The 24,142-nt window shown below is 31.4% G+C and overlaps 1 protein-coding gene across 4 annotated transcripts in view; it reads right to left on the bottom strand.

The window, feature by feature from the left end:
• Positions 1-5,329: 5,329 nt before the first annotated feature.
• LOC118180553 (uncharacterized) overlaps positions 5,330-24,142 on the bottom strand; it is a 41,300-nt gene continuing 22,487 nt past the window's right edge. For all 4 annotated transcript variants that reach the window (XM_085819893.1, XM_085819895.1, XM_085819892.1 and 1 more), the window contains 2 exons: positions 15,589-15,836; positions 5,330-5,968 (listed from right to left, as the gene is read on the bottom strand). In XM_085819893.1, the coding sequence (XP_085676019.1) occupies positions 5,498-5,968; positions 15,589-15,627 (510 nt within the window). In that variant the 5' untranslated portion in view covers positions 15,628-15,836 and the 3' untranslated portion in view covers positions 5,330-5,497. The remainder of the gene's footprint in view (positions 5,969-15,588; positions 15,837-24,142) is intronic.

Genomic DNA, 24,142 nt, shown 5'->3' on the forward strand with positions numbered 1-24,142 from the left:
GTTGTTCAATGATAAAAGATCTACTCCGTCAGGTACTTATCTCTTTAGGAGAATATTCTTTAAGGTTGTATCACACGTCAGGCCCTAATGGGACTCTTTTAATAACTGGCAAGAGCAGGGATCACTATCACCTGTTGCAAGCCAGTATACGACCAAGCCATCAAAGTAGATCTACTATAAAATATTTGTTTAACTCTGTGGTCACTTTTGGCGAAAAGGAATTAAAAATGTAACTTGAGTATGTTTTAAAACAGGATAAAAGTAAGGGGAAATTGTATAAATAGAAAGTAAAAAGCGTAAAATTTACATTTGCAGGATTGATGATTCCTTTGAATTAAATTAAGATGTGTAAAAGATAATTCGTGGAGTTTTGGATAGACATGGTTGTGAGAATATTTTAAATAAAAGTAACATGTTTAAAAGAGAATATGTGTTATTTTGCATATTGCATCAAAGAATTAGTACTACCGATAGTAGTTAGTACAATATAATAGAAGAGAATGTTATGCGCACCTCCTTTTTGTAGTAGCATAAAATAAAATGATATTTTGTTTATGTGTTCCAATTAAACTGTTTACAATGAAAATTGTAAGCGAAGATTTAAGTCAACTTTTAAGGCCCACTGAGGGAAAAAAAAGGGCGACAGTTCTAGATCTCCTGTTCTACTAGGCCGATTGAAGAATTCAACTTGCTTTTTTCATGTCTCGAAAGCGCGATTTAAGATATACATCACTTCTATATAATATAGCATTTTCTAACATAAGTAGAAAAGTAAGGTGTGTATCCAACTCATCAGTAAGAAGACATAAATTCTACCAAGTGTGTTTGTACTGTAATATATGAAAACACCAAAGTAAAAATCTAAGATACTAAGAGCTATATTGATTTTAAAAGTATAAATTAAAAATTACGAAAGTAAATTTGCAAGTATTAATCTCCCTTGTTTGGAGCTTCACAACAGAACTTGTCAAGGGAAAAGTGTTTTGAAACTCCATACCTGGTCGATTAATTAGATAGCCAAGACAAGTTTCATTTCGACAAATTCACTGAAACACAGAAGCGTAGTATTTAATCAATTATGACACAAAATTGGATTTTTCTGAAATAGCATGTCAATATTTTTCATATTTCGATTCTAGAACTCATATTGCGCCAAAGGGCCAAGATTCGTAAACTGCAAGAGTAGGTTTTAAAAAAAATAGCTTTCAAAGTTTTAGCTTCTCCATGTTAGTTGAATTTGGTATATATTTGTTAATATTTCTTTTTACCAAACTTATTTGATTCTTCCTTCCACATTTCAAAATTTAGGTTCATTCCAAATAAAATACGCCCATTTTTTGATTTATTTTTAAAATTTGTACTTTAAATAATTTTTAAAAAAATTTCGAAAAACATTTTGAATCATAGCCAATAAATTTTTTTCATCCCCTTAAATTAAGGGTATTGCTAACCATACATGCAATATATTAGAGTTTTTTATTCAAAATTTCCTAAGATTTACATATTAGCGCGTTTTTAAATTAAGCATATTTGTTATAAGCGATAATAACCCCAAATGTGATTTACACATTTTCCTAGAATTTCTTGACAGTATGAACGATGACCTTTATCTGCTTGTTTACAATGAAAAAACAGGAAAGGAAAATAGGTTGCCATAAATTAAGAAGTTCGCGAAGTGAATTAATCTTCGCGCAAACTGGGGGGGGGGGAAAGCAGCAAGTTAAATTTTTAAATTTCTCCTTCAATTTCTCAGCGAAAATTACAAAATTTAATATCTAGGCAAAATTTGAGTTGTAGAATCGAAATATGAAAAACTACTGGCATGTCATTTCTGAAAAAGTCCTATTTTCTGGCAAAATACCTATGTTAGAACAATGTTATATATAAACCTAATACATATTCTAAGTTGCGCTTTCGAGACATGAATAACGCAATTTTAATTTAATCAATCGGCCTAGTAGAACGGAAGCTACAGAACTGTCCCCCTTTTTTTAATTCTCATGTGCAGTGTGTGCGCAGTGTACATAAAACATCATCCATAAAGGCCTGCAGAGTGAAATAGTATGCATGACAATTCCAATTTAACTTAAAATGAGTCAATAAAAAATTTAAAAGTTAAAAAGTATTTATCCTTATAAAAAAACAAAAAAAGAAAAAGGTGAAAAAAATTGAAATTTGTTTTCGAAATATAATGCAGAAATAAAAAAATAATAACAAATATTGAGTTTTAGAAAGTGACAAAGTGGAAAAAAATATGAAAATATATATCCCCGTTCTAAGATAACCATAGTGAGAAATGTAAGAACAACTCTTTTTTAAATGAAGAGGAAGCAGGAAAAATTGAACATCCGAAAATAAATATTACTTTTGTAAAATAAAAATATATGACATATATATATATACACGACGACTTCCTTGTATTTGCAAATTATTCACATTTTTTTTTGCAGCAACAATAAACTGATATGAAATATTGTTAGATATTTATTAACTATATATATCTAACTACATATATAAACTCTTATCAGATACGGTTGTATTTCATTATTTGCCAAAAATTTTTTAATATAATATATTGCCAAAACATGAATATTTTCTTCATTTAAAACACTTGTCTAACTGGAAGTATAATATGACTACGATAAACGATTGGGAAAAAAAGGACCAGATAAGGAAGTGGTTATATATATATATATCCACCTTTGGTAGCGCCGATTGAAATAAAAATAAGGTACGCTCAAATCTACATATGTATGTCATGACAAACCCGTTTAATGTCGAATCAAAACATGTTGCCTTTGTTTTTTTTTTTCCTTTGAGAACATACAGACTCCCCGTGCACCACATATGTACAACACGGGGCTTACAGAAGTAAGTTAACTAGAACATTAAAGGTTACATGTATAAATAAACATTAAAAATTACATGCATAAATAAAGCGAACAAAAGCAGAGAACAGCAGTCTGGACTTCACGAAAACAGATAAGGTCACTGGCCAAGTCACTCCGAACATTTTCAAATCGTTCTGTAAGCATAATCTAGGGCCATCAAATGCAGGGCACGAGAAAATGAAATCCACATCCCGAGGAACTCTTTTTGAACATTCACATAAATTGTTTGATCGTAGATTAAAACGAAACAGATAACTTGCAAATTTACCGTGACCAGATAAAAACTGAGACACTTTAAAATTTAACGAGAGGAAAGACTCGGAATTCAGTCCATGGTAAATAGAAGGAAGGAACTTTTTGGTGACTTCAGCATTACAAGATGAAATGTATTCCTCATTCCACATAGCTAAAAGCTTTTTATAATGAAAGGACTTCCAATAGCTCTTTGGAATGCTAATGTTGATATCAATGGGTAAATTTAAGGCATCTTTAGCTAAGAAATCAGCTCTTTCATTTCCGTAGAAACCATGATGAGCACGCACATAAGCAAAGCAGGTATCAAAAACCTCTAATTCTAAGTAAACTAACAGTTACTAGGGTTTCGATAACTAATTTATCGCAGCTGGTAATACTGTTCAAAAGTTGAAGAGAAGAAAGAGAATCAGAACAAATAAGGTACTTTGAGGATGTTGTCCCATGATCCTGGATCCATTTGACGGCAAGATAAATGCACAGAAGTTCTGCTTGAAAAACTGTACATTCATTCCGTATACGGTGTCTAAGAAAACAAATCTCGGAATGGCCTTCAAAAAGAACAAATGCAAGGCCAACCTTGTTGTTCATCTTGCTGCTATCTGTAAAGAAAACCATATGAAAACTTATTTCAGCAGTCTCCTTACAATCTCAGAAATTTGACGTCGAATGAAATCGGACGTCATGAAAAAATGTTCCCAAATGGATTTGACAACAGTCAAAATGTATATTTGCGATGAAATATGATACTCGAAATCTTTCCGCCATTAGAATATTTCCTTTACTTCGTACAACGAAAAAAGTTAGAAAATATGCTAATAGAAGAAAAAGAGAATTAAAAAAATGTGAGACAATCTTTATCATAATTGAAAACAATAAATGGCGGACGGTATAAGATAAAAGCGTGAAATGATTTGGGCACGTCGGAAAAAGGCCTGCACCCTATCTCAAACGCACATTCATGCAGCTTGGTGACATTATGGTCATTTTCGTTGCGGGACCTAGGTCAAGGTAACAAACCACAGATTTATGATATGGTCTGCGTCCCCATGCTACAGATATGACAGTTTCGAATCCCACCATTTTTTAAAAAATGTATTATTGTTAAAATAAGTAATAAGTTGTTAAAATAAGAAACAATTAAAAATAATAAGAAATTAAATAATGAAATAATATATTCATTCATCATAGAGTAAACTATGTTTCTAAAAGTACTCTGGTAAGTATATAAGTTTAATTTAGATATGTTCCTGAAGTTTAATAGCATAGAAAAGGCTATACTCGGGGGGGGGGGACGCATCTGTTAAAAGAAATATTAGAAGTTGATGTCATAGTGTTTGGAAATTATATTATCCACAGTATTATATGCTGGAAGAAACGCTGTGACATCCATTCAGCATTTAAAAAAAAAAAAAAAAAAAAAAACAACTGTACACAGAACTTTAAATAACCGTTGTTCCAAGATGAACTTTTCTCTGCCATAAAACCAAAATTTCGAACAAGATTTTGGGAAATTGTTACGTCATTTAACAGCACTTCGAAATCTTTCAAAAATGTCTTCTAATAGATGCGAACAGACATGAAAATATCTATGTTGCAAAACAGTCATTTTCTCTCTATACTGCTCTGTGCGACAAACGTCTTGGCTACAAAATAGTCGTATATAGTATGTCTACACAAGAGAAAGTAATTTTTTGCTACTTTATTGTTCCAGATGTTTGTTTGCCTAAATTGTGCAAAACAAGAGAGGCTTGTCTGTCTAAAAGAGGAAAGCCCCTGTTGAGGACTTTCCATGGAAATCGGACCACAGTTTTGATGTTGCAGTAGATTTAAATATAATTCTAAGTAAGAAGGTGGAAAATTTTATTTCTTGTTGGAATTATTTTATAATTAAAGAACCTGATATTATGTTAGAAATTCTAAAGCAAAGATGATTCAACGAAAGTGTCTATTAAAACCTTCGAAACTAGTCCTGCAGTTTATGCGAATTGCGCTGCGCTGATTCTTCTCAGCTTCAGTATCTCCAAAATTTATAAAATATACATTTCATGATTATTGCTCAGCTCTGTTGTTATAAATGTAAAACAGCTTTGAGGAAAATGGTCAGCAAACATTGTTGCAAAGTTAAATAATAAACTTTAAAAACTTTGCTGTTTTATGGAAAAAAAGAAAATGGACACTAAGTATTTTGACCCTTTTTTAAAAATTTTAATTGTCAGTAATTTCTACATAATTAAAAACATATTTCCATCAATCTTCAAGTTGTACACGTCTTACCAGTAATGGTGGTAATCCAAGTTGTGTGACATCTTTTTCAACATTTCTAATATTTTTTCTTATATAGCAGTGATTTTCTAAACTAAGACACTGCTTCGATTCACCAATAGCATAACTTCTAAAAGTAACAGCTGAGTATTTTTCTCATTTAATTCTCCCCCTCTTCTCCACCGTTCTAAAGTTATTTCCTTATCTAGGGCCCGTAAATTAGCGCCAGAAATTATGAGTAAATTAAGCAGTCTCTGGCTTTCCTTCTTACATGCATAGTGTAATGGAGTATTACCAAACTTGTCACATCTGTCGATGTCACTTCCAGAAATAAGAAGTTTGCGAACTACATTTTCAAGCTGTCCCATAACAGCCAAATGCAGAGCAGTTTTATCATTTATATCAGCAGCATTAACATCACATCCACGGTCTATCAACAGCATACATAAGTCTACATATGGAGAATTTCGAATTGTAATGGAATTTATGGAAGGTAGCATTCCATAGGCAGCTTTTGTTATAGCATGCATCAGTGGTGTTCCCCAAGGAGGGACGTTCATCTGTTAAAGAAAGAGGATATAAAAATTTGCTATAAATTGAAATATTTGAATAACAAGAGTTACATAGAACACACAAACGGATTAATAAATTAAAAATTTCCCACTCCCCACAAAAATATATTTTTACCTCAATAAAGGCTTAATTATGGGGAATCTTTAGAAACACATTCCAGAAGAAATGTCTCGTAAAATGCGACCTGTTGAATTACTGAATAAAATACAGAGGCTACATTTCCTATGCTTATTTCAGGTTTTTGCTATATTGAAGAAAATGATTTGGTAATTAGTTGGACATTAATGCTCTTTCAAATGATGTTCTTATTGTTAAAATTTGGTCTATATGACTCTATTCATTGCAATTACAGTTCTGAAAAAAAAAAAAAAAAAAAAAAAAAAAAAAAATTGAGAAAACTAGTAGTCTCCTTATTTATGATCATGATGGTAAATTTTTGGCACAGGTAATAAGAAACTTTGGATGTAAATAGAATTATTATAAAAATATTTTTTATGATTTTTTGTAAAATTTGAATATGTAAGCCAATTTATAGCATTTAAAACAATGCTGCGGTTATTTGTTTTATTCCACAAAGTTCTTTTTAAGTGTATTTTGCATGTTCAATGATATGATTTATCTAAATTTTATCACAAGTTTCAATCTCATATAATTTGGGAGTTCTGTAGTTTTGTTTTGGATATTCATTAATGGCATTTAGTTTAGTTTAGGTGAACTACTCTTGCACATTGTTTCTGTAATGGACATCAGAAAAGAAAATACTTAATTATTTTTAATCTTCTAACCTAGATGCTTGTATGCTATGAATGTGTGTATAGGTAATATAAAAAATGTTTGTGGTAAATGTTGGATGTTTGAAACTCTTGCCTTAAAACTATTTAAAACCATAAAAACAATGTTGGAGATACTGATTTAAATAAGAATATTTTAAAACTCAGTGTTTAATATTAAAAATGTTTGGTTTATATGAGTGTTGTCATATAATTTAAATGTTTTATGCTGTTGGCAGCATTTAAAATAAATTTTTAGATACATATGAAAGGCATCACAATATCTTCGGAGTGTGTCTAACATTTAGATGTTTGACTCAAGTTAGTTTATTGGTAAATGAAACTAGAAAACTGATTACTTGCTTATTTTTTATCATGAATGTAAATGACGAATATAATAATAACATGCTGTAACTGAAAAACAAGTAAAAAAATTATTATAAAATCTATGTATCATGCTATTATTATATTCAGTATTTCAGTTACAGCATGCTATAATTATATTCTTAATTTACCTTCATGATAAAAATAAGCAAGTAATCAATTTCCTAGTTTCATTTTCCAATAAACTAACTGCAGCCAAACATCTGAACGTTAGACACACTCCGAAGATATTCTGATGCTTTTCATATGTATCTGTAACTTTATTTTAAATGCTGCCAACAGCAGAAAACATTTAAATTATATGACAACACTCATATAAACCAAACATTTTTAATATTAAACACTGAGTTTTACAATATTCTTATTTAAATCAGTAACTCCAATATTGTTTTTATGGTTTTAAATTGTTTTAAGGCAAAAGTTTCAAACATCCAACATTTACCATGAACATTTTTTATATTGCCTATACACACATTCATAACATACAAGCATCTAGGTTAGAAGATTATAAATAATTAGGTATTTTATTTTCTGATGTCCTTTTCAGAAACAATGTGCAAGAGTAGATTCACATAAACTAAATGCCATTAATGAATATCCAAAACAAAACTGCCGAATTCCCAGATTATATCAGATTGAACCTTGTGATAAAATTTACATAAACCATATCCTTGAACATGCAAAATACATTTGAAAAGAACTTTATTGATTTAAACAAATAACTGTAGCATTGTTTTAAATGCTATAAAGGGCTTAAATATCCAAAGTTTACAAAAATCATGAAAAATATTTTTATAATAATTCTATTTAAATCCAGAATTTCTTATTACCTATGCCAAATACCAAATTTTAACAATAACAACATCATCTGAAACAGCATTAATGTCATTAACTAATTTCGAAAACATTTTCTTCAGTATAGCAAAAACACGAAACATTCATATCATTCACATAAATCAAGCATCTTAAAATGAAAAATCCAATTTCAAAGAAGTTTATTCATTTAAGCGAATAATCACAACATCGTGTTTAATGCTGTTAAGGCTTTAATATCCAGATTTTACTAGAAACATAAAACATTTTTATAATAATTCAATTTACATCCAAGACTTACCTACATTAGAAATATGCTACCATACTACCTTGTTTATAAATAAGAAGCATAAATAGCTTTTTTTTTTTTTTTTTTTTTTTTTTTTTTTTTTTTGCTACTAAACCTGAATTTTACTTACACTTTCCTTTTCTTAGTTCTTATATTTCCTAATTTTTAAATTCTTAGAATACTATTATGAAATTCTTCTGCAGGTAATTGATCTTCTGAAGGAAAAAAATTATGCTTTTGATTTGTTAATTTGTGAAATTTTCTTACTCTACGAAAGAAATAATTCTATGCAAAGCTCATTTTAGAACATCATATTACAAATAGTTTTTAATTAATTTTTAAATATTTCATCCTTTGAAAATATAAATTTATAGGTGATAAAAGTATACATGAAGGAATGCATGATATTTAATTAATCACACTATGTAAGATATATATCTCCGAAAGTCGATAAACATGCATTGACACTATTTGGTCAATTATTTTTTTGCGATTTAATTATGATTTTTTTAAAAAAAATTTCTAAATTAGGCATAAATAATACGATCACAGACGTGAAATAAAAGGAGCTGGTTAGACATGTGCTGCTAAGCTCCACCTGTTCAACTCTGAGTGCGCCATTTTCAATTTATTTTCTCCATCGCCCTGTGGATTACTCAATGGATTATTAATTGTGTGTTGTGCTTCTACATTTTGTGAATTAGTGCTTTGGATTACCACATGCCATGGAGGGCAATAAGGCCCCCCCTAGCTGTTAAATCCAGTGCTGCAGTAATTGGGGAAAATGGTATGGTTATTAATGATGAAATACAGGTCTTCGTCGATAGAATTCTTGTGGATAACTGGACTGCATTATTGAATGCGGACTCGCTTTCGTTACAAGATAAATATTACTGTGCTTTAAGAAATCTCGTTACTTCAAAGCACTATTAAAACCTTGGAAGTAGTAATTTGATGGAGTTGGCAAATACGGAACATAAGAAAGAAGCTCTTACTAAAAAATTCCAACATAAAAAAGGCACCGCTGTTTAAAGGTTAAGTGCGAGACCTTTAGTATGCAAAACCCTTCTTATAGTAATGCATATGCTGAAGATATTGCTATGGAAATTGTTTCAAATAACGTTAAATCCTTTGTCTGATAATTCTAAAAATCCTGCGTGTACTGATAATGTTAAAAATGGTAGTAATTATGTTTCTGCAGTTAATGTATGTAAATCTCAAAATCCTGTGTGTACTGACAATGTAAAAAGTAATAATGATGGATCTGAAGTTAATGTGTGTAAATCTAATACAGATATGTGTATTGACAATCCCAAACCCAAAAGGGGTTCAAAAAATGGGAAAATGAAGTGTAAATGAGTTGTAGGACTCTCAAGGCTTTATTCAGCCACGTAATATGGCTAGACCAGCTAAAATTGTAAAATGTAACACAGGTATTCCAGTTAAAAACAAATTTGATAGCCTGTCTAATGATAAGGAAAAAATGCTAATAATGTTGTAATGCAGGGGGGGGGGGAACCTGAAATTATTGAAGTTACACCTCCCAAAATTAAACCTGTCATGGTTAAACCTAATGTGCAATCTTCCAGTCGATTACTCAGTAGACGATATACAAGAAGAAACTGAAAAACTAGGATTTAAAATTTTCAAAGTTACTCAAATGCATCGAGTACGCTCAAAAGCACCCATACCACTTTTTCAATTACAATTGGAAAATTTAAAAGGGGTCTATAAATTTTATGATCTAACTTATGTGTTTCCTTATAGAAGTATTTGTATCTAAATCTAGTGGAAGTGTTGCACAATGTCACAACTGCCAGCAATTCCACCATTCAACTGATCAATGTAAACTCAAGTCCCGCTGTGTAAAATGTGTGGGGCCTCACAAAACCGAAAATTGCTCTGCTAAGCTTTTAGTAAATGTTATGTGTTGCAGCTGCCTACAAATGGGATATGGCGCGAACTATCGTCGGCGTCTGCAATCAGTTGCATGTTGGCCGTAAATTTTGAATGACGGAGAAAAGATTTGTAAGGGCTTGTGGTGTGTGTTGGTTAGGATGTACATTGCTTGTGATGTTGTTTAGATGGTAGAATGGCTGAATGTGGTAAGATTAATTTGAAGTTTCAGTATGATTTGGAACGAAAAGGGAAAAGTGCATTAATTGACGGGTGTGTAAATGGTTTACTTAGTAGCCATTATAGTGTCCTGTTTGTAGGAAGGAAATGCGTATGGTTGAACGTCGGAGGATATCCTTACTACGGAGGATATTTTTGACTCTTATTTTTGTGAATTTATGTGGCGAAGCAGATATACGGATCTTAGTTCAGATAATTTAAGGAAGTTTTGGGATGCTGTTAAGAAATTTTGTGCGCCACAGGCTGGAGGACTCAGAAATTTCTAAATAAGGTAAGTGGCTATTTACTTTGCATAAGATGAATTTCCTTTTTTATGTTATTTTATTGTTTGATTTAAAATGTAGTTTATTCAGATTTTTTGTTTAACTCTACCGTAGAATTGGGAGCTTCCTTCACATTTTAAGTGGAAATTGATTGAGGTGTACATGGACGAAGTCAAGGGAGTGCGCAATGCCAAGTTTGTGCAATTCTCTGATGTTTTTTTTTTAAGTGAAAATAGGTCGATGTGTACATGGATAAAGTCAAAGGAGTGCACAATGCCAAGTTGTTGCAATTCTCTGATTTTATTTTTAAGTGAAAATAGTAGGTCGATGTGCACATGAGTACCGAGTTTGTGCAATTCTTTGACTTGTTATTTTGGCTTTGTCTAGCGGCGATTTTCGGCGCAGAAATCGCCACTACACAAAGCCAAAATAACAAGTCAAAGAATTGCACAAACTTCCTTCCGATCATAATATTATGCCAAAATTCACTGCAAACAATGTTAAAAATGATATGAATGGAAGACCTGGTGTAAGTTATGCTAATGCAGTTAGAGGAAGAGTGAACAAACCCGTTGGCTGGGGTAATTAGTCCATATTGGAATCGAATGTTAAAAATAACGGCCATAAAAATGCTGACTTTAAGTTTTAATGCTCTTACTCATATGTGTAAAGTATTTAAAGAAATATGTAACATACTTAAAGGTATCTCTGTTAGTAATGGGTTAAGAAAAACCTCTGAAGAAATGCCTGAGTTACAAAATGCAGAGCATGCAATTGGTAAGCTATTTATATTATTTTCTATGTTTGAAGAAATGTTTAGTTCATCTAATGATGTGTAAAATCCTGACTATTGCAAGTTAGACTTCACAACTTATAAAATGAATTGAGAATTAACCCAATTAGAACTTTTCAATGTCCCCTTGCTGAGAAATTTGCACGAATACCATGGTTTTCTATCTGTATAATTTATTTTTGTGTTGTGTGTATCCATCTAGTTATCTTCTATGTTCTTTACTTCATTTATCATAATTTTTGTATGCATATTCGTATAATACTGCACACTAGGTCTTGCATTTACCTTGTTCTTGTTTGACACTTACACGTTTTTGTCATAGCTGTTCGCACTAGCTCGACAGGCTTTTTCAGCTTTTTCCTGATGGCATTTTTACTTTTTAACGATTCTTGTACGCTCTAATTGTTATAAATAATTACCCTAATCTCACTATTTTCATCAAATATTGTTGAAACTCTCACCCACAACCACGTGATTTGCGCATGTGCGCAGCAGAAACTAAATCAGAACTTTTTAGTTGAACTTTGAGAACTCGTGATGGACGTTTGAGTGAAACATGTAATCCTTATCTTTCTGTATATATATATATATATATTTTAGTTTAGTGCTGTGATGTAAATTAAATACCTTATTATCTTAGAAGCCTCCCCTTTTTCTGTGAGTAGTGTATAGATGTACTTAGGAAAAATACTCCCGGACATCCCTTTGGAGAAGAAAGAAGATCGACTAAAAGGTAAGCCATTTTACTTTTTATTTTCTAAGAATTATACAACTATAATTAAAAAAAGTTGAGTCTAGTATTTTGTACATATTTATATATCTCTATTAATTATGTTTTTGTATTTCGAAGTAGCCAATCTTCAGTTAGGGTTAGGGTCTATGACCCAAGCGCCCTGGTGCTACACCACCACTCGTTGCTTGCAAATTTTATTATAAAATCCATGTATCTGAAGCTGCAATAAAATTTTTTCGTTTCCGTTGTGAAATTTATTATACACATTCCTTTATGTCATTCAATTATTAGTTCTTATATTTCTTAATTTTTAAACTCTTAGAATACTATTATGAAATTCTTCTGCAATATAATTAATTTATCTTTTGATGAAAATAAAAATTTATGCCTTTGATTTGTGTTTTGTTAATTTGTGAAATTTTCTAACTCTATGAAAGGAATATTTCTGTGTATGTTATGCAAAGCTCATTTAAGAACATATTCTTACAAATAATGTTTTAATTAATTTTTAAATATTTAATTCCTTGATAATATAAATTTATAGGCGACCAAAGCACACATGGAGGAGTGCATGATATTTAATTAAATACAGTATGTAAGAGAAACATTACGAAAGTCGATAAACATGTATTGACACAATTTGGTCAATTATTTTTTTTGCGGTTTAAATTATTTATTTTTTTTTTAAAATTTTCTAAATTGGGCATAATTAATATGATCAACAAGATAAAATAACTTCTGTATTGATTAAATATGGCAGTTCAAAATGTGATGTAAGAAGAGAGCATATTTTATTATGTTATATTGTTCGATCATCGGGTTAAAAGCGTCCAGTTCAGACGAAGGTTGTGAAGTCACGCCAGAACTTCCGTGGCCGTTCCTGTAGTTGGCCATGGTAAGACAGACCGTCAGACAAAGTAGAGAGACGTGTTTATAGGCGCTGGCATCACTAGGCACAGTTACAGATAAATTAAACAACAGCAATAGATATGCATTAATCTTAAATAATACTTATTCTCCTAATGCCACTTGCATTTAGCAAAATTATGATAAGCTAAGTTTGCTAACTGTGTGCATTATTCATAAAACCAGGACAATATTCTGTAAGATCCAATTTATTAGCAGCGGCAGAGATTTTAGCTGAGGTCAGTACCGTTTGCAACTAAAAAAATTATTTTTTAAGTAGTTTTTTACTTGAAATGATGTTATTTTAATAAGTTAAGTTGTTTTCTTTACTCTGTAAGCTTTGCGCTGATTGTGATATCTTGTTAATGATGAGTGATTAGTGTTGGAAGCGAACTGCCGTTAACGAACTTGAAACGGCAAACGGAAAAGTCTTGTTTCCTGAGGTTATAATAATTTTTAATATATATTAAGAAGAATGATTACTTGCTGAATTAATTAGATAAAAAGAAAATCAAGTTTAAAACGTTTTTGATCTAAGCAATGGTATTGGTAAATTATATGTATTTAAAGTTCTACAATTAATTTATAAAAATGTAAACAAAAATAAAATGCTTTTTTCGTAATTATTAACTGTTGAATTTATAATAAGCAATTAATTGTTGAATTTATAATATATATTAATAAGCAAGTGAAATTAAAATTTTAAAATATTAAATTGATACTGTCATGAACATTTCAGGTGACTGAATTTTAAATAGGAAACATTCTTATTTTAATTTAGAGTTTAGTAATATCTATTTTAATTTAGTAATTAATAATCTTATTTTAATTTAGTAAGTGTTTACAGTTACATAGTCTTCGATTAATATTACACCTCTCAAAGTTAAGTCACTAAAAGATTAAGAAAAGAAATGATGAAATCTTAAATAATCGTAATTTGGAATTTAAGTTAGTTAAAAAATATAGTTATAAAGTACTGAAAATAATTAATATTAATATTAATTATGCATATTTAGTCTAATAAGAAAAAATTGTATTATTTTCTGGTTTTCAGGAAATGATAAAATATTTAAAAACCTTAGAAAAATACAAGGATACAAGATTTTAAAAAAGAAGAAAAATATATTCATTATTAAGTTTATTTTTCTGCGTAAATCAATATATAACACAAGGACATAATAACGACGTTTTCACAAATGTTGCAAAAAAGTCGAATTCTGCGAACATTTAGGCGTCGTTAAGACGTCGTGATACGATGCTTTCACAATCAAAATATAACTATGAAAGACGCAATAACGACGTCTGTGCGACAAAAACCTCATCTGCAAAGACGTAATAAATGTTTCCTCAGTCTGAATACTTACTTCAAACCCAAATTTTTCAATATCTAGTTTTTCGTTTTCTGTATATGACAAACAGCACAATATTTTTTTAAGCCACAGTATATATATATATATATAAACATACAGTTTGACATCTAGTAAACTTTATAGAACCTAAAACCTATTGAACCTGAATGAAATATTTGTTTTGAAACAAAATTTGAAGAGATTTTGATTTGACGCACTTTCTGATTAAAGAATCTACACGTTCCATTTGAGAAAGTGGAAAATTCGAAATTCTTTTATGCGGAGCACATTTAGACCCGTAATATTAACATTACGGATAACATTTCACTAAGTCAAATAAACAAAAGAGAATGTCTAGTTTCAAGATTATTTTCACTTACAAGACGTTAGGAAATGAAAAAAAAAATTATAATTTAATTAGTTAACTATTACCGAATGCCATGAAACATCACTGAGCATTTGCAAATTTCCCTTAATTTCTTTACATGTTGTTTATTGTAAAAATGTATGAGAATTAAATTCTTTAAAATAACTGTAATTCAAGGTAAAAGACTTTAACATAAAAATCCCAATTTGAGAATCATTTTTTGAATTTCTGTAAAGAACAAGAATTCATTTCCAAATTCTTTATCTTAGCCAAGCATTCAGACCTATAAAATGGATTCACGAAATACGATTTTGCGTAGAATTGAGTTAGGTGCTGAATGTTGTAAATGCACTCACCAGATTTAAACAAGATTATAGAGTAATGGTGGCATAAATATACTCAGAGTTGACACAATGGTCATGATACGGTATTTTGATGTGAATTTTATGACAATCTCATAGAAGAAAAATCTGACACGCACAATTTCATGAAATAATTTGCATATAACTGTTTTACAATTAAACATTAACACTTGAAATTTATTTAATAAATCTCTAGACTTCCTCCTGAAAACAAAAATTTGTGAAATGCTAAAAATTGAGGAGAGAAAAATAAGATTATGTATTTATTTGAAAAAATATTAATCAATTACCAAACAAAAATTGGTTATATTTGCGACTAAATTTACATGTCACAATGTAAATTTTCCATTGGTTAGTGATATCCAGATAAAGACTTACATTTTTTAAAAATTAATTCTAAACATTTATCATTTAAAAACACTGATTTGGTTTCGTTACTTACGTTTGCACTAGCGTCTACAAGTAGGGATGCAATTGACATTGTATATTCTGCCACCGGATTGAATATAGCACGGAATAAAGGAAATTGTCTGTCTTCATTTGCTTCCACACTACTGCCTTGTGACAAGAGGAACTGAACAGCCTCTGGACAGTTAAATTCACAAGCATAGGCTAAAGGCGTATATCCACAATTACTATAGAGGTTAAGAATATGTGGTGGTGATTTCTCAACTAGTAACTTTATAATTTCTGAAAAATAATGCATACATCAGCTTTAAGCATAAAATAAATTCGAAAAAAATGATTATTGCCATTTATTATAAATGGGAATCGAATTCATTTACTATATAGAGCAGGAACATACAAGTACTCAGAAATAATATTTTCTCAGTTTATGCAATTACAGTTACCTCTTGAGGGAATTTTAGAACATAAACTGTCCTTTATGTGTTCCATTAGGAACTATTTGCATAATGTTTTTAAGAAGAAAAACCAGATCATCATACATGCATTTTTAGATTATTTAATAACAAAGATAAAGATGAAATAGGCATAAAAACAAAAGATTTTGAAATTATTGGCATTGAATAAAGATTCAAAAATTTCGTATAAGTTTCATTTCGCAGACATTTTTCCCGCTCTATCCGAAAGCAATAAAAAAATGAGATATTTAATTTTTTCGTAAAATGGAGAAGAATATGCACAATTAATCGTTCCAGCATTTAATGAAAACGAAGCTAAATCGACTTTGCAAAAATTACCACACTCTATTGATATCTATACAAAATTCTACGTAACGCACACTACACTCATTCAAGATCAGTTTTGAATACATTCATATTCTTTACAGAAACAATATTCGCGTCTGTCATTCCTCAACGACAGGTCTTTAATTTGTCTGTCTTAAACTTGGCAGTTACAGTCATGCTCTAAAGTATAAATTAAACTAAACAACAAAAACTCTTTTTACATCAAATGAGTAAAATCCTGATTTACTTACTCCATTTACTTTTGTCGACTTATTTGAAATCAATACACAAACTGAATTCATCTATACGTGTAACTTAATGGCATAATAAGTTTGAAACTATTTACCTAGGAAAAGGATGAACAAATATTCCTCTTTTGATTCAGAGAGTATTTTTTTTTTTTTTTTTTAAATGAACAAAATCACCCGAATAATATTTTTTCTTGTTGTTCTTTTTTTAAAAGAAGGTAATTTGTTTGTTTTATAATCTATGAAGATTTCAAAATTTTATTGCTAATACATTTTTAGATGTTGAAATTTAAATATAATAAAAATCAAACATTTCAGAATAATACAGCGATTTTTCGAAACTTCGCCAAGAGACAAAAATTACATAAAGAACTTAAAAATATCATTCAATTCATTTTTCCAATCAATCCGATGGTGCAAACAGTAAATATGTGAGATTTGTATCTGTTTTTTAAACGAAGATAAGTGAGAAAATTCATTTAAACATCAAATATATAAATAAAATCTAATTCGAATTTTGAAACAAGCTGTTTCACTAAATTGTGCTGCCATACACAAACATTGTGTGTACGAAATTTGACATTAACAGTTTATCAAGATGTAGTTTAATAATCAAGGAAGAACTGACCATTGCAGCGAAAACAAAACAGAACTAGTTAAAACTAATAAGAATGTTTTAATTTTTCATGTAATAAAGAGAAAAGAATTCGAACGGTAAGCCCAACGTTTGGAAAGAACACGCAAATAAAAATATATCTGGAGATGAATCTCCAAATAAGTATATTAGAGCGCCTTTATAAAAAAACTGAAAATTTATAACAAATTAATTTCACGCGAAAAGATTTGTATAGTTTTCATTAAAAATTACGAAAAATTGCCGGTTGTTAGAAATGCACTGCTTTTAAAGGCCCGAGAAATGGGGCAGGTTAGACTAGCTACGCATGTCCCCTCAATTTGGATTATTCTGATATCACAAACAGGCTCAGAACATCTTTCCCGTTGTTAAGTAAACTGTTCTACACTCATGTCCATAAATTAAGGATAATGCAAAATCAGGCAAAGGAAGAGTTAGAAGCAAAACAAATTTGACTTATTTGAAAAGCTTATTTATTAAACAAAAGGTAAAGAGCAAAAAAAGATGCTATATGTTTGATATTATTAAAAAAATTAGCGATTTTTTCTCCCTGGAGCAAATTACAAAAAAAAAAAAAAAAAAAAAAAAAAAAACATATTTACAAAAAACCAATATTACATGGTTGGTATGATTGTTAATACATTGTATGTCTCCCAGACGATGCAATACAGTCCGTACAACGCCTAGGCATGCAGAGTATCAAATTATCGATCTGATCTTGGGGGATATTACACCACTCAAAAAGCAATGCTCTCCGAAGTTCCGGTAGACATGTAGGAGGAGGTAGACGGGCTGAAACTCGTTGGCCAAGCATGTCCCACACGTGCTCTACTGGATTCAAGTCCGGTGAGAATGCTGGCCAGTCCATACAGGTGATATCCTCCGATTGAAGGCATTCGCTTACGATGTTTGTACGGTGAGGACGGGCGTTGTCATCCATAAACACAAATTGTGCGCCCATGGCGCCCCGAAACAAACGTACATGTTGTTCCAGAATGACGTCCCGATAGATTTGGCTTGTCATGGTTCCAACTTGAACATGCAGGTCAGTTCTGGAACCCAGAATAATTCCACCACAAACGAGCACTCCTGCACCACCGTAACGGTGTCGTTCAATGATGTTTTCTTGGTGGTAACAGGTTTCTGGAGCTCTCCATATGAAAGTCCGGCGAGAATCAGACTGCAAGCTAAACCTGGACTCGTCGGAAAACATCACACAAGCCCACTGTTGCGGTGTCCTCTCTACTCCAGGCTAACCGCAGGCGACAGTGAGTTGCAGTAAGTGGAACGCATCTGACAGGTCTACGAGCATATAGACCAATCTGCCCTAAGCGTCTGTACACGGTCTGCCTTGAAATTGTCGTACCAGTGGCTGAAGAGAGCTGGCAATACAGGTCTGAGGCTGTGCTCCGCCTGTTCCTTTTGGCAGTAACTACCAAATACCGGTCCTCATTTGGCGTTGTATCTCCGAGACGACCTGTGCTGTAACGTCTACTCACATTACCATCATCTTGGAATCGTTAAAGCCTGGAGATGACACTCTGGGCAAATCCAAGTTCGTCTGATACTTCCAGTTGGGTACGCCCACATTCCAGACGGCCGATAATTTTGCCACGTAAAAAATCATCCAAATGCGTCCTTTGTGTCATAACTATTCGGTTATTTCACTGAAATGCTTATAAAGCGCCTGCGAACAATTTTACTTCTTTGCCTGCATTCCTTATATATCACTCTCTTACACTCTCGTCATTGTGACGTACCATCGGTGTCATCTGGTTACTTCCTGAAATTTGCATATGATTCTTGAAGATGTGTGTAGTGATTTTACAGGTGATATATTTATTTTAGAGGTCGATTTCCGCGTGACTCCGAATTATCCTTAATTTATGGACATGAGTGTATTTTATTCTGCCTTAGCCGCAGATAACTTCAGAATATCCGTCTTTTTCTCAAATGCTCTAACATGTCTTTCATAAATTTTCAGATTCTCTTATAACAGCAAGTGAAAGCATGACTTTTATAAAAATGATGCCCCGACCTTCTTGATGAATAAAATTTTGTCACAGTGTGTCAAAACTCAGGCTTAAGGCCACGGTCAACATTAAAAAAAACTCCCTTTCCTCAATGCAAACGGAGAGTTTTCTTTCTAATAGCAGCTATTTTGGAAGCTTGGATGAACAGTAAATCATTCATCCCTAGAAATTTCATTTTGATATGACCAATGGTTTCTTATTGTTTACAAGGCCAAACTGCGAGGCCACGTGGTTTTGACATTCATACTCCTCCAAACTATTTATTCGCAATTAAAAGAGCAGTCAGCGGAAGACATCAGATGATTAAAACTAAGTAGATATTGCAAGTTTTGGACGAACTGTGGCAAAAAAACGAATCCATATTATGGCTTAAACCTAGATTTGTTTAAAAAAAATAGGGTAGAATGGGATTATTTGCAGTATATTTTGCTAATGTGACTGTATATACAGATGTATTATTATAAAGTTATATTTTAGATGTTTTTGCAGACATATCGGACGACGGCTCTTTACGTGCAAACGTAAACTTTAGGTCTCTTGAAAAGCGCATTTTTAAGCATCAAAATTTTACATACGTATTCGCAGTGCCTGCTCTTTCTCATGACTTCCTGGCTGACCTTCGGGTTACAATTTCCTTATCGATTACTTTTAAATTGGATAACATTTAAACTTCATGTTACAGTCCTCGTGGTCTAGATTTCCTCAGCGCACAGCATGAGAAAAAACTGCGTGCTTGTGTGTTTATAGATTGAAATGCATGATTTTACCAACACAGTGACTTTGTGTACCTAGTAAGAAAGACACTATCGGGTCCAAACCATTTAAAGGGAAATGGCCGTTCTCGCGTTGAACTTGAAGAAATCAACGAGGACAACACATTGGCCCGAATCTGAACTCTTGTCGATTTTCTACAATTTAATGAATGCTTCGCTGGTTTTCCCTCTATGTGTTGAAAGTAGCGTCTCCGTTCTGCAGTAGCTTACGCTTCACGCATGTGCAATGATATGCTTCGCTAGCGTAATAGGCTGGCATCTGCTATACCATTACTCGCGATGTATCATAAGATTGGAGATTAAAGACGTGTTGTTCCCCTAAGTATTGCCACGCTACGAAGTTAACCCTGACTTACCAGTTTACTTGCGTCTTATGTTTAGTGTGATTATTACGGAAGAAATTTTTTTATGTTTGGAATGTTCGAAGGCCTATTCATTCCGACGAAATCTATCGGCACATATTATTAAGTGGCATCCTTCGAAATTAGAGGAATTAGCTCCTACATTAAGAACTGCTCGCAAATTTACATGTGATGATTATGATGAAGTTTTTTCAAAACAGAACCTGCTTCGTGCACATAAATGCGCAGAACATAGTAAAAATGCCGTGCCTGAAAAAATAAGTTTTTTATTTAAAAATAATCGAACTATTAATATCAGTAACTCCCTACAAGAATATATAACCTTTTTGATTGATGTCTATCTTATACTGAGCTATGGGAAAACAGTTTTGGTGAGGTGGAATCTTTCATTTGAATAGACAACAGTAAATTAAAATGGTCTGAAATTGAAGATTCAAATAAAAAAAAAATAATTAAACTGTCACAAATTATACAATAAATACGGATCATGGTTTTGATGATTTAATGATTTCAAAAGGTTTGGTCAGCTAGTTATGAAATTTAGAAAAAGAAAAATTGTGAAAAAAAAGAGGGTACAAAATTTCAATCATTTCCGAGAAAAACACGTTTTATTCACAGTGTCATTTAAATGATAGAATAGATTTTCAAGCATGCAAGACATATTGGAGGAATCAAAAGAATATTAAAGAGACTGTAAAAGCTTTACTAAGCTGCAAAGTTAGTATGCAACTAAATTGTAGTGAATTTTTGAATACTCTTAAAAATAACAAAGAATTTTTAAACAAAGTTCACACTAGTGATAAAAGAAACTAGTGTTCACACTAGACACTAATGATAAATACTAAAAAATAATATATTGAATTACTAAAAATTTATTTTAACTGATTGTTGTTTTTTGTTAATAACTTCTTTATTTAGTCTTTCTTTATTTTCCTTTTTTCTTAGTGGTTGCTTTTTCAGGTTTTATTTTCTGTGCGAGTATTTTCTCAAAATTCTTCCGGTTTGAGAGGAAAAAAATTATGGTAAGCCTAGTCAGTAGAGGATTGATTACAAATAATGTGTATGTCTTTTGGATTACTAGTAGGTAAGATAATGTAATCAACAACAAGGAACTACACACATATAACATAGAAAGATGTACATAGTATATAATATATATAAGATATGGATATATAATATATAAGAAAATATGGTACTATTCGGTTTCGAGGGCCGTAAAAAATCGCCAAACTATTGTTGATGCCAGTGCTGCCAAAAATAATTGCTGCAACCCTAATAATTGCACCAAGAAAGGAAGTGTAATAGTAAATAACTATCTAAGATTGATGTTTTAATTTAGATGAAAGGTTAATTTCATATAATACTTTTTTATTATTATAATTTATATGAAAAAGGTTAAACATGACTGAATGGAAGCATAAGAGTAAATAACTATTTCATATCATTATTATAATTTATATAAAATTGCTAAACATAACTGAATGGATGCCTGCATCGCTATCTCGCTACCGACTTATCGCTAAAGCATAATTTCTTCCCGTTGGTTGTTCAAACGTAATTTTCTATAATGAATGATGCCTTTTCTTTGAAAATATTCTCGGTAAAGTGCAGAATCGCTCACTTATTTGTTTGTTGCTTTTTACAAAGGTAAAAACAATTGGATTTTTGTCAATTTTCTTTTACTTTTTAAGTGAAAATAGGTCGATGTGTACATAGATAAAGCCAAGGGTGCGCGCAGTGCCATTTTTGTGCAATTTTGAGATGTTTTTTTAAGTGAAAATAGGTCGATGTGCACATGGATACCAAGTATGTGCAATTCTTAAAAGCGCGTCAAACCAAAGAATCTTTAAATGTCGAACAGTGGGTTATTCTGCACTTTACCCAAAATTCTATTGCCGACTTTTCGTCATGGGCAATTCCAAAATTGTTAAATCCATACGATATTAAAAAAGAATTTAAAATCAAAATAGGATTTAAAAATTAAACTAGTAATGGCGTCTTATGAAATATAGAACTATATAAACTTACACAATCTGAAATCAGCGCGTTTGCTAGATTTGGCGCTTTTGTGCATACATTTTCGCTGCAATTTTTTACGGTCCTCAAAACGAAATAGTACCGAAAAGATAGATAGATATATAAATAGATATAAAAACTGCATTAGAAAAAATTTGTAGAATAATTTTACATTAATTGATTATGGCAAAGCACTCGACAATTATTTGGATGAGAGATGGCTTTGTGGAAAATATGAATTCAAATAAATTAAAAAGAAATTTTAAAACAGCAAAGATAAGATGGAATATCAAACAAAAACGCATTTGGAAATAAATACGAAATAAGGTTAAGTAAATTGATTATTAAGCGTTACAGAAACCTACAGTATTAATTTATCAGTATTTGACATCAGCACAGTAGGTATAGTATAAACATCAACAAAGAACAACGTGTATTTTGAAGAAAGAATGTCTGTTTCCGCATAAACTTTTAAGTCCCGAGTAAATAAATTTTGCATTTCTAGTTTTATCTGAATAAAAAGTAATTCAGTGACAAGTAAATCAGTAATTCTTAATGCAAACAGTACTGAATAATTATCTTTTGAACTATGAATACTTCTAAACATTTATTTTTTGTATACAGAAAAAAGAACAGATACACAACATATAGCGCCATATGTTCTTAAAATTGATTAAAAGTGAAAGGTAAATATTTTATGTTTTACTGAATGGCAACAGTTTGGAGCGCTGGATAAAAAAAATTTCCACTGCTCGCTTTTAAATCACTGAGAGTTTTAACAAAAAATACATTAAATTTTTACAAAATATGTATTAAAAACAAGTTCGACATTCAAAGTTCTCGCTTTGAAGTGCACATGTTTGAGCGGTGGTCTATGTGGGTTCAAATTCTGGTAACTTTAGGTGAAGTTTTTTTCCATAGTGCAAAGACATACAAATACAAACAAAATACAAATAAAATACATACATACAAGTGTTTCATTCTTTAATAACAGTGGTAGCAGTTTAATGACTGGCATTAAGATGAATTTAATAAGTCGACATTACCTTGTGATGAAATTACATTAAATTCTTTTTAACTATATTCATTGATCGATTTTAACGTCTTTTTTCTTTAGACATTATTATTATACCTAGCGTTGACTGTATAGGTTAATTTTTCTTGACATTCGTTGGGTGAAACATTAAAATAGCATTTGTACTAGGAACATTCGACTTGTAAACATTTAAAAGAAAAGATAAACATTTTTAATATGTGCTATTCCAATATTGTAGCGAAAATTGCTCTTTTCAACCGAGCTCCTCATAGCTTAGCGGAGAAGAGGCAGGACTCGAAACCCGAAGGTCCCAGGTTCGAAACCCATCAACGGCAAGATGCCTGATAATTGGGTTTTATGAAAATTTCCTTCTTGTTAATGCTATCTTATTTATGCAAATTTCCTTCTTATTCTTCCAGAACATTCCAAGTTTAAAATGTTCCAGTATATGCACCAGCTGTATATAAGTAGCTCTTCATTCAGTTCGAGTTAATAAAAAGTCTTGAGTTTAGACTTGAGTACTTGCTTGTTCATTTGTAGGATCCCCTCATCTACGCAACAGTTTGTTGGAGGCGCCGGGTATTTCTCAGTTACTACGGCAGAGTTACGCCGAAGCCTGCGGATTCGAGGATTTTCTCCTGAGTTTGGACTCTTACAGGATTCGTGTAAAAGATTGAGAAAGATGGTTCATGAGAAGGAAACTG

Source organism: Stegodyphus dumicola, chromosome 7 (assembly GCF_044657685.1).
Source record: "Stegodyphus dumicola isolate Sdum_Otavi_A_Nest chromosome 7, ASM4465768v1".
NCBI classification, from domain to species: domain Eukaryota; kingdom Metazoa; phylum Arthropoda; class Arachnida; order Araneae; family Eresidae; genus Stegodyphus; species Stegodyphus dumicola.